The 12,394-nt window shown below is 47.3% G+C and overlaps 1 protein-coding gene and 1 pseudogene across 1 annotated transcript; one reads left to right on the top strand and one right to left on the bottom strand.

Annotated features, from left to right (window-relative positions):
- Positions 1-7,024, bottom strand: part of LOC109735243 (alpha-1,3-arabinosyltransferase XAT2-like) — a 57,799-nt pseudogene extending 50,775 nt beyond the window's left edge.
- Positions 7,025-7,762: 738 nt separating this feature from the next.
- LOC109735233 (beta-1,2-xylosyltransferase XYXT1) lies at positions 7,763-12,120 on the top strand. The gene is made up of 5 exons (XM_020294439.4): positions 7,763-8,196; positions 9,177-9,278; positions 10,204-10,314; positions 10,473-10,604; positions 10,703-12,120. The coding sequence occupies exons 1-5, from the start codon at positions 8,019-8,021 to the stop codon at positions 11,899-11,901; spliced, it is 1,722 nt and encodes a 573-aa protein (XP_020150028.1). The 5' UTR covers positions 7,763-8,018; the 3' UTR covers positions 11,902-12,120.
- Positions 12,121-12,394: the final 274 nt, after the last annotated feature.

Below are 12,394 nucleotides of genomic sequence, written 5' to 3'. Positions count from 1 at the left end.
AGAAAAGTTAATAAAAAGGATAATAGAAAATATAACTGAAAAAACACAAAGGAAACCAGTAAACTAGAAACAAGCACATGAAAGAAAAAAAATGGTGGGAAGCTTCTAGAAGGTTCCTCAAGATGAAAAACTATATAATAAAGTCGTACATGGGCCAGCCCGTAGTGTTTGTGTTTTACCATTACCGAAGGCAGAAAACAAGGGCATTTCTTCCGTTGCAGTATTATTTACAAATGGGCACACACCTCCCCTCCCCCCCCCCCCCCCCCGAGCAACCCTCGGCGCTGCCTGACCCACCTTTTTTGTTTTAAACCCCCCCAAAAGTGTGTGAGCGGTGTATCGTTCAAACCCCGCCCTCCTCCTCTAGAGCAGCCAACCAGGCAACCCAGCCGAATTAAATTAGTTACATCTTCTTATTCTTCACATATTTCTTTTTTTTTCTTTTTCTTTTTCATTTTATTGAAAATGCGTGATTTTTTTTAGCAAAATTGATTTTTTTTGCAAATCCACGAGATTTTCCAAATTTGGTGAATTTTTTTCCAAATTCATGAACTTTTTTCTAAAAATTCAATGATTTTTTTCAAATTCCATAAAATTTATTTCAAAATTTATGAACTTTTTATAAATTGGGTAAACCTATTCGGAAATCAATATTTTTTCAAAAGTTTTGAAAAAAGTTCCAAATCTGATTATTTTTTTTCAAATTTGATTATTTTATTAAAAATTACTATTTTTCTAAATCATTATTTTTTTATCAAATGTGTGAACTTTTTGGAGTATGTGAAATTTTTGAATTCATGAACTTTTTTGATTTTCTGCAAAAACAATTATTTGTTTCCTTATCTACTTGTGAAGTCTATGGTTGACCGATCAACTGGTCCACCGCGCCCGGTCAATTGTGATCGAGCGACTAGAGGAAACCGGTGAAATGCAATCAAGGAATCGCCTTCGAGATGGGTCGGCCCATGAGCGTGGGCGAGTGAGCACTAGTAGTGCCAACCGGCGTCTAGAGCACCGATTAGGAGCTCCCAAAATAAGGCATTTCCTATATGGTGCTTAAGGCGCCGCTTAAAGGCTATTCGGTACCGGGCACACACCCTCCTATACACTAGCTCTAGTAGCAGGCCGACCTGTTTCTGTTTTCTGTTTGTTTTTTCTACGTATTTCTATCTGGCTTTCCTAGGTGTTTTTTCCTTCTTTCTTTTTTCAAATTGTGCAACTTTTTTTCAAAATCAGTGATCTTATTTCGCTTTTTCGTGAACTTTTTCCCAAAAATGATGAAAAACATTTTAAAAATCGATGAATTTTTCCAAAATTGATGAACTTTTTTCAAAATTAAATGATTTAAAAAATTCAAAATCTTTGAACCCCTTACTATTTGGTGATGTTTTTTATAAAAATTGATGAAGTTTTTTGAATTCCCTTTTTTCTATTTTTTGAATAGTCAATGATCAAACCGTGGACTGGTCAACGCAGTTTTTTGTTTTTTTTAGAACGAGCGAACTGGAGATAAGGCCTCCTGTTTGTCAGCCTATGAGGGATGTCACGCGTGCTCTCTTTCTTCTAACCGGTGCTGAAGATGCCGATTAGGAGCTCCCACAAAACAATATTTATCCTATGTACCCCTGTTCCGTGTGCTATGTGCACGCACAATGCACTTGCTCGCTAGCCCAGCTCACGTCTCATCCTCTGGCAGTTTCTTTGTTGGTTTCTTGATTTGGTCGGTTGTCTAGCAAAAACTGGCATATTACCCTCGGTCATAGTGAAGGATAGTTGTTATTGCGTCAGGCCCAACTAACACGGTGAATATAGCTACCATGCGTAAGACTGTAGCATATTCAATCGATCTATATTCTAGGTTTTTTTGTTTATTTCTCTACAGGTTTTCCATGGTTTTTCTCGTATTCATCATTTCTTTATTCATTTTTATTTTTTATGTTTAGTACATTTTTAATTGTACTTTTCCTAATACATGAATAAGGTTTAAAACATGTATTTTTAAAATTGATGTTTTTAATTAGTGAACTCTCTTTCAGATGTGTGATTTTTTAAATAAAATCATGAACATTTATAGTTCCTAGACATTTTCTAATATTCATGAAAATATTTTCCAATAATACATTATTTAAATAATAGCCTATTTTAGGCAAATTTAAATAATAGCCTATTTAGGCAAATTTATAAAATATAAATAATATTTTGGGAGCCATCTCCTGTCGAGTTTCCGTTTATACCAGGTGGCGTCTGATTTTTCTGGCAACAAGAGCACTACCTAGGCAGGTCCATGGGGGTGTTTCAGCGGCAATATGGTGCTAAAGGCGGTGAATAGGACTTGCCAGTGGGGTGCTCTACAACACCTGAAAGGGAGCTACATGGGCAGGGCGCATGTTAAAAAACTTATATGGTTGCTTGCTTTTTTAGTGTTTTCATTTTCTCTTCCATGCATTTTATTTTTATTTTACTTTTTTTAATTTTCTTTTTCAATATTTCCTTTTGATGTTACTATTTTTGGTTATGTTTTTGCTTTCGTACTAATATGTAATCATTTTTCCAAAGTATATGAATATATATATTGAAGTGACAAACAAATTTATGTAAATCAAGGAACCTTTTAGAAAACTTTTCAATACATGAATATATATTTTTGCATCCAGTAATATGTTTAAAAGACAACATGAACCCTTCAGGAGGGATTAAATGTTAAAAAAAACTTACGGTAGGGATTACGCATGTACATGTCCTCATCCTCACTAATCTCCAAGCGTAGAGCATCTCCAACAACCTCACGAGCCCCACCCCCTCCCATAAGCGTATTTTTCGGCTCTCCCTATAATTTGGGGAGATTGTGAATGTGAGATGTTTTTTCAGAGACCCAATACTTTCTTTCGCAATATATCTGACTTCGAGGCCCCACTTGTCAATGTGATGACATTCTCTCTTCCGATGGTGGCTCGGCGGACTCCGGAACCATGGCGGCAGTGGCGATGGTCTTCGTCGACCGACGGCGGTGGAGCAACGGCGTGCGGGCAAGTGGCGATGGCCACTGTGGTCTTCGGCCGCGGCGTGGCGGTTTCCGGTGATGTCCCTCGGATGTGGCAATTATCACAAGAAGTACTGGGAAGGCCAAAAATTCCCAATATATTGGGGAAGATGGAGGTGATTACTGAGACATCACAATATTTTTTAAAAAAATAAGACATAGCAATTATCAGAAGAAGTATTGGGAGGGCCAAAAATTCCCAAAATATTGGGAGAGATGGAGGTGATTATTGAGACATCACAATAATTTTTTGAAAAATGAGACATGGCAATTATCAGAAGAAATATTGGGAGGGACAAAAAAATCCCAATATATTGGGAGAGATGGAGCTGATTAATTTTTTGACAAATGAGAGTCTAGAAGTCTGTTGGAGTGTGTGTGTGTGTTTTTTTTTACGTCAGCCCCCAATACATGCAATTTATTGGGGAAAGGAAATATGTTTTTCATGCTCTAATCCTCCGCGTTAGATAGTCCGTTGAATCCTTAATTATTTCTCCGTAGGTCTAGCATTATTCAATTTTCACCATGAGCCGAAACGATCATTACCCCATACAAACCAAGGGCATCAGACGGTCAAATCACGTCGACTGAGATATAAACAAAAACTGGTCGACCTATGCTTAGCAAACCCGTTCGCTGGCATCCTCGCAAAAAAAAAAAAAAAAACCGTTCGCTGGCATGCCAACAGTTCTTGAGCACGACCCGTCCGCGGGCACACTGTTATTACGCCAGAAACAAAAGTGCGTGCGTGCATCATCAGTCAGTCAGAGCAACTCCAAGGGGCCGATCCATTTTGTGTGTTTGGATCATCCGGACATAAAGCTTGGCCTAATGGGACGACCCAAACGGACGTCCGTGTCCGCCTGCTGTCCATCCCCGACCCAAACTTGACCCAAATCTGGGAACAAATGGGTACGAAGAGGACAGAAGCGGATGCTCTCGTCGCTCGCTACCGCCCGCTCGTGTCCGCCCTGGTCCTACCTACGAGCGACCGCGCACAGCTGCGCTAGCACGCATCTCTCGTCTCTCTCTCTCTCTCTTGTACAACTTTTTTTTTCTCTCGAATATGCACGAGTGTGCATATCATATATTAAAAAAGAAGGGTAAAAGAATGCCTCCGCCATAATACAATGTTCAATGCTTAAAGTACGCTACTCCTCACGTCTATCCCATCGTGCCAGCCAACTGAAGAAGGGGCTTACATCCCCTTTCAGTAGGCCTGCCGACACCCACACGAGGGTTGTGCCCCATCGAAGACAATGGCATTCCTATGCTTCCATAGCTCCCACATAGTTAGTCCTAGAATACTACGCAGATCCTTGATGCTCATGCCGTTCAGTCCATGTTTGTTGCATAGCCAAGGTGCAAGGATGTCGTGCTGCGTCGGCGCCCAGTCTGGCCGCTCAAAAGCCTCGCAAATCTCCTTCCAGACCGTCCTGGAAAAGACGCACGTGAGTAGTAGGTGGTTGATTGTTTCCTACTCCTGGTCACAAAAAGGACACGCATCCTGGTGAGGTAGCCCACGCCATGCTAGGCGATCAGACGTCCAGCATCGATCCCGCAAGGCCAGCCAGGCAAAGAATTTGCATTGTGATGGCGCGCGTGATTTCCAAGTTAGGTCCGCCGTGGGTATAACCTCTCTCGCCCAAAACTTGGCTGCATACGCGGATCAGACCGAAAACTGACCATTCGTCTCCCAAGACCATGAGGTAGCATCCTGCATGCTTTCCACAACCTCCCAAGTGCTCACGCTCTGCCAAAGCAGCAAGAATTGCTGCAGCGCATCCGGCCCCAGGTTCAGGTCCACATCCCTGGCCCAAGCGCCATCCTTGGTGGACTGCCTAACCACCATAGAGGTTCGGATCCTTTTCGGTATACTGTTGTAGATCAAAGGTGCAACCTCCTGTACCCTCTGCCCATGCAACCATCGATCTTCCCAGAAGAGTGTTGTGCGCCCATCGTTAGCAGTGCTCGTAGCGGCTGCCTGGTAGATTAGCGTGGACTCCTTAGGGACTTTAATGCGGAGCTCATTCCATGGTCTGGTCACATCAGTTCTTTTAAGCCAGGGCCATCTAGACTACATGGCCACGTTCATCCATCTCAAGTTAGGCAAGCCTAAGCCTCCCGCCTATTTGGGAGCACAAACAACGTCCCATGCCACAGCACAGTTTTCACCCTTCGCTTCCAATCTTCCGCACCAGAGGAAGCCTCGACATATCTTGATTATAGCTTCAATCGTCTTTATGGGCAAGTCCATTGCCATCATCGCATGAATTGGCATGGCACATAGGACCGAATGTACCAAGGTCAATCTACCACTCTTCGGCATCAGGGCAGCTTTCCACGTGGGCAACTTGTTCGCCATTTGATCCACAAGATATTGTAGCTGGGGCGCGGTCTGCTTCCGTAAGGACAATGGCAGGCCAAGGTACTTGATAGGGAACGATCCCACGGGGCATCCAAGCTGACTACAAACCAAGTTGACTTCCTCCTCCGTGCAGCGTATTGGCAAGGCTGCCGACTTGTTCATGTTGATCTTGAGGCCTGACGCTTCTCCAAACAGCTGAAAAATGCACCGACAGATAGCAAGATCCATAGGGATAGGCTTCACAAACAAAGCCACATCATTCGCAAAGATGGAAAGCCTCTTCCTTAGGCCTACCTGCGCCAAGGGTGCAAGGAATCCTCCACTGGCAGCAAACTCAAACAAACGCTGAAGCGGCTCCATAGTCAGAATGAATAGCATTGGTGAGATGGGATCGCCTTGTCGTAGCCCCTTGCAGTTGAGGATAGTGTCACCAGGGTCACCATTAACCATGACCCTGGTGGATGAGGTCGCAAGTATACCGCATATCCATGATCTCCACCGTGGTCCAAAGCCCATTTGCTATAGTAACTCCAGGAGAAAAGGCCACCTCACCGAATCAAAGGCTTTTGAGATATCGAGCTTAAGTAAAATCGTCGGGCTTCTCAAGGCGTTGAGGCGTCTGGCCATGCATTGTACTAGCATGAAGTTGTCATGCAGCGATCGACCCTTCACAAATGCTCTCTGATGATTGCCTACGAGTCTCGGCAAGTCCACCACTAGTCTGCACGCGAGCACTTTCTCAAAGATTTTGATTGCACCATGCACAAGATTTATGGGACGGAAGTCCCCCACATCCAGGGCCCCCTCTTTCTTCGGCAGGAGGGTAACAAGAGACTTGTCTATCGCTGCCATACCCTCATGTCACCATTGTAGAAGCAGCGCATGGCTGCCATGAAATCCTCTTTGATGATATGCCAACACATTGCATAGAACCTGCCTGTGAATCCGTCCGGCCCCGGAGCTTTATCCGGGGGCATGGATTTAATCACCCTCTCCACCTCATCTTCTGTGAACGGCTCCTCAAGGTGTGAGAGGTTCAGATGTGGTATGTTCAAGGCATCCAAGTTGATAGTGTGCTCACGCGGCTCCACAGTGCCAAAAGCAGTCCCGTAATATGCATCAACCGCCGAGGCAACCTCCTCCCGGCCCGAGTATATTTGGCCATTGTGCCGCACAGCCCTAATAATGTTCTTCCTCTGCCTGTGGCTCGCTTGCTGGTGAAACAGCCTTGTGTTCCCATCTCCTTCCCGCAATTGCAACAGCCGGGATCGTTGTCTTGCAATTGTTCTATCCAGAGAGCACATCCCTAGCAGTTTTTTCTTCAAGCATCGCCGCAAGTTCCTTTCCTCCTCAGAGAGCTCTCTCGAGTCCATAGCAGTGTCTAGTTGCTTGATTACCTCCATAGCAATAGTAATTTGCAGCTTCACATTCCCAATCCAACGATGGCTCCACTTTTGGAGACTAACGGCCGTGGCTCTGAGCTTATTGTGTAGTGTGAGATACACATTTGATGCTGACAGGATTGACGTCCATGCCATTTGGACAACGTCGATAAATCCATCCGCTTTGCACCAGAATGCTTCGAACTTGAAACGCTTCCTTATATTGATATCCATGTTTAGGTCCAGCATCAACGGACAATGGTCCGAGACCGAAGTGCCAAGGGCAGATAAGAAGCAAGAGGGGTGCGCCTCATCCCACTCGTACTACTTTCTCTCTCGATCCCCTCTGCTGCCTCCGCTACGTCGGCCGATTCCGGCTGGAGAGGCCCGGCGGCGCGATGGGGAGCGGACGGGCGGCGCGGAGAGGGGCCTTGCGGCCGCGAGGGAAGCGGACGGGCGGCGCGCGGAGGGGCCCGGCGGCCGCTAGGGGAAGCGAAGAGGCACAACGGCCGGTCGTTGGAGTGGAGAGGCCTGGCGGCGCGCGGAGGCCAGCCTGTCCCGCCTAACGCGCCGCGTCCAGGGCAACGCCGCCGAGCACCACAGCGAAGAGCGCCTGGTGGAAGCCGCCGCCGCCGCGAGGGGAAGCGGAGAGGCACGGCGGCGGCTGGAGTGGACGCCCCGCAGCTCGCCCCAGCTCGCCTCGCTGCTCCCTATCCGCTCTATCCGCTTTTGTGCTCTCCCGTTGGATACCCGCAGTGTTCGCCCCACGTCCGCTTGATGGATAGATGACCCAAACGGACAAAAAACGCACAAAATTCGTGTCTGTTTGGGTCCGTGTGTTGGAGTTGCTCTGAGTACACAAGGCGAAGGAGCTGCAAACCGGGTCGTTGATAGGCTGTTGCCGTGTAAGGTCCACTCCACCGCACCGCGCGCAGGGAGACGTGCCGAACGGGAGAGCTCGCTAGCCAACGGCCAACGCATCATACGATTTGATACCCCCTCTCGCCGCCAGCGGCACGTTCCGTGGACGAATCAAACCAGTTCTTTTTAGGCGATAAATCAAGCTTAGTTAGAGCCACATGGAACTCGCTACCACTCTGCCCGGCGAGCCGCCTGTATAAATACACGCGCGGCGCAGACATTACCCGTCGCATAAGCCGAGCCTTGTAACTTACACACAGACAAAAGAAGGTAGAGCGGGAGGGCGTTGCGCGAGCGCTTCGACGGCATGACCGCCGACCCGTCCCCGTCGTCGTCGTCGGCCGCCGCGGCGCCGTCGGTGAAGGGCGTGGCGAGGGCGCTGTCCCAGCACCACCGCGCCGTGGTCGGCTTCCTCTTCGGCTTCTTCGTCATCCTCGTGCTCTACACCACGGCGTCCGGCCAGTTCGGGACGACCAACACCATTGGTGAGTATTGAGTAGCCGTGGTAACCTTCTACAGTAATTATTATCAGTTATTACCTGCATGCGGTTCTCCCTGCTTGTTTACCGGGGTAACGTCCTTGACGTTTCTCTTGACCCTGGTCCGCCATACTAGAGCTTAATTGTTTTTATCACTAGTTGAAGAATAATGCATCCGATTTCTGTTCACGACTCCATGGCTAAACTCAACTCGGCTATATTCATCCTTATTTTGTTTCCCTTGACCCCACTGGTAGACTCGGTGACGTATGGATTCCATACACTACTCTTCATTTGGAAGTCTCCTCCCACACTGGCTATGTATGTATGACTTGTCCGGCTCTACAAATCAAGAAAAACAGTGGAAAACCAGTCACCTTTCTTTTTCAGGAGAATGACATACGCTTCTTCCTCAGAAATATTCAAACCATACATATGCAATCATACTTGTTTCCATCCAAATTATTGTACTGCATTAATTGTTTTATTAATTTCATTGAGAGTGCACCACATATAGCCACGCCATTCTTCCGTAACAATTAATTTTCAGCTAATGCATACTTCAAATACATACTACTCACTCCCCTCGAAAAGAAAAAATACATGCTACTCACCTATTGCGCTAAATTTAACGCCGAGCAGTATTTCTAGCAGACTCAAAACGGGATCATGCACATATCTAAATTGGTAACGGCCTATCTATTTGCAACATTTCGTCATACTAGCTAGCTAGTGCTCCCTCCGTTCACAAATAAGTAATACTAGATGTTTTTGGATACTTTACTATACACTACATACGAGTATAAATGAGTAAGCAAACACATTAAAATGCGTATATATACATCTGAATCGAAAAAAAGTTAGCAGAACATCTTATATTTATGAACGAAGGGGGTATAAACGTGGAATGTCAAAGCATGTGGTTGATTCGCCAGGTCGTCACGCTTACCATACAGCCAGCTAATTTCGCTTGTACGTGCATGCAGTCGCCCTGCGGTCCACGCCGGCCGAACAGAATGCCAGGACGTCTCCTCCTCCTCCTCCCCCTCCAGCGTCGTCGTCGGCGCCAAATAATAATTCCGCTCAAGGTACGTATATTAGGACTAACGCGTCCGGTGACACGTATCTTTATATTCTGATTTAGCGCGATCATCGATCGCCACCCTGTGTAATAATCAAATGCTGTTCGGTCGTTGTTAGCATGCTGTGGGGTTTGTTTTTGGCTAAACGAACTGTGCTGAGCATCGGGTCCTGTCAAACGACGGAACCGAACTGCCTGGCCCACGGCGCGCACATGTACGTAAGATAGGTTAGGGTGCTGCGTCGTGATCAGCGGCTTAATAATGGCATACTAGTAAACGATGGGGATGTGCCTACGTGTGGCACGGGTATTAGGTATAGCACATAGTATGTGTAGGCAGGACCGTAGTACGTTTTCGGAAGAGAGAATACGAATATACTTTTTTTTCGAGAATATATACTTTTTTTAGAGAGCGTGTGTGCGCAGTGTGCTTGTTGGTTGATTGTTACGCGGTTTTGTGTGAGCGCACACATGCATCTACTTCAACTTTAGTTACACCAAACTATGTCTGAAAAAGTGAAAATATAGTACTCCCTTCGTTCCGTAATGTAGTGCCTATGGATTTTTAAAAAAGTCAAACCTTACAAACTTTGACCAAGTTTATGAAAAAAAATATTTACATTTAGAAAGCCAAACATATATTGTTAGATTCATCGTAAGATGTATTTTTATATTTTATATATTTGACATTGTATATATAAATAGTTTTCTCTATACATTTGGTCAAAATTTGTGAAGTTTGACTTCATAAAAAATCTATAGGCACTACGTTATGAAACGGAGGGAGTAGTAAATTGGTACGTACTACATAGAAGTTCATTCTAGCTGGCCAAGTGGTTACAGTTCGCTATACTTTCCACAATATACTCGAATATCTAAGGACAAGTAATTCTGCGAAACTTGGTTTGTTGATGTATACCTAACATTGACAGGTGCAGTACATGACATGGAAAATGGGAAGAAGGACGAGGCAGCCAAGACGATGGGACAAGTACGCATCGAAGACAAAAACGTACCTGGAACCGAAATGAATAAAACGACCGGTAATACTACGACCTTTCACTGCCTAACTCATCGACTGTTTGTTTTTGGCATACTATGATTATTTTATCGATCATCATACGTAGTACTCTCTAGTCTCTCTTACGGTTTGTTACTTAGTTCACTGATGATTGACCAGCTGTTAATTTATTTGATTCAGATAACGTGCAAACCAATAGGACAGACTTGTCAAGCCAGACAGTGAATGAAGCTAGTGACAGGATGGAGGAAGAGCTCATTCGGCAAGAACTCGGTCAAGACGGCGACAAGAATGAGAGCAACGTCAAGCATGGTTAGTTACCAGAAAATTTCACTTCCGTTCATATGTGCAGTTGCCGTCATTCGTAATCTGATGAATCAGTGAAACGGTAAAACGTCGGCCGGATGCAGGTGCCCCGCCCAAGCCCGTCTGCGATTTGTCCGACCCCCGGTATGACATCTGCGAGATCTCCGGCGACGCCCGGGCCATCGGCGTCAACCGTACCATCCTCTATGTACCGCCCACAGCCGAACGCGGCGCCGACGGCCAGGAATGGGCCATCAAGGACCAGTCCCGCAAGTACCTGGAGTACATCGAGAAGGTGAAGGTCAAGACCCTGAGCGCTGCGGAGTCCCTGGTGGCGCCCGAGTGCACCTCCCAGCACGCCGTCCCGGCCGTCGTGTTCGCCATGAACGGGCTCACGTCCAACCCGTGGCACGACTTCAGCGACGTGATCGTCCCGCTCTTCATCACCGCCCGCGCCTACGACGGCGAGGTCCAGTTCCTCGTCACCGACCTCCAGCCGTGGTTCGTCGACAAGTACCGCCTCATCCTCGCCAACCTGTCCCGCTACGACATCGTCGACTTCAACAAGGACGCCGGCGTCCGGTGCCACCCGCGCATCGTCGTCGGCCTCCGCAGCCACCGCGACCTCGGCATCGACCCGGCCCGCACGCCGCGCAACTACACGCTGCTGGACTTCCGCATGTACATCCGGGACATCTTCTCGCTGCCGCCCGACGGCCTTGGCATCCCGTACAAGGAGGCCAACAAGAACGCGAGCGGCGGCGTCGACGGTGGCACGGGGAAACGGAAGCCGCGGCTCATGCTCATCAACCGCGGCCGGAACAGGAAGTTCGTCAACATCCCGGAGATCTCCGCGGCGGTGCAGGCCGCCGGGTTCGAGGTGGTGGTCGTGGAGCCGCGCCGTGACCTGAGGCTCGAGGAGTTCTCCAAGGCGGTGGACTCGTGCGACGTGCTGATGGGCGCGCACGGGGCCGGGCTCACAAACTTCTTCTTCCTCCGCACCGACGCGGCGATGCTGCAGGTGGTGCCGTGGGGCCACATGGAGCACTCGGCCATGATATTCTACGGCGTGCAGGCCAAGGAGATGAGGCTGCGGGACGTCGAGTACAGCATCACCGCCGAGGAGAGCACGCTCTACGAGAAGTACGGCAAGGACCACCCGGCGGTGAGTGACCCGGAGTCGATACATAAGCAGGGGTGGCAGCTGGGCATGAAGTACTACTGGCTGGAGCAGGACATCAGGCTCAACGTCACCCGATTTGCTCCGACGCTGCACCAGGTGCTTCGGACGCTCCAGGAATAGAGGATAGAAAATATATACACCTAGGCTGCAAGAAGATTGGCACATATTTGTTCATTTTTAAAGCTGTAACCTCTGCGTGTACTGGTAATATGTTGGTGTAATGAGCTTGAAGCTTCCGAAACGAAGCACTCCCCAAAAGAAGCGCAGAAAATCAGAGAATGATATAGCATGAGAATGGGCTTTACTGAAGATTTAAAGATTGTTTTATTTTGAGAGAAACGCAATTTATACCCTTGAACGTATGACTGAGAATGGACGAAGTTGTAATAATTCTAGTCATGTTTTGGCAAACTTTGGGAGGACTCAAGGCCGAACTTCTGTATGACTTGGGTCGGGACGAAGGTCATTTTAGACGCTGTTAAGCGTGACTGTACCTGTGATTTGATTGAGTAATACAAGAATTCTTCCGGAAAAAAAGAACTTATGGCCGAGTTCGGCGTTGACGTTTTGTGTGGTTCTCCCTCATGAGGACGTTGTCGGGTAGCTTAGTTGT

The sequence above is a fragment of the Aegilops tauschii genome, chromosome 7 (assembly GCF_002575655.3).
Source record: "Aegilops tauschii subsp. strangulata cultivar AL8/78 chromosome 7, Aet v6.0, whole genome shotgun sequence".
Lineage (NCBI taxonomy): Eukaryota > Viridiplantae > Streptophyta > Magnoliopsida > Poales > Poaceae > Aegilops > Aegilops tauschii.
This window is presented reverse-complemented; position numbering and strand designations above follow the sequence as displayed.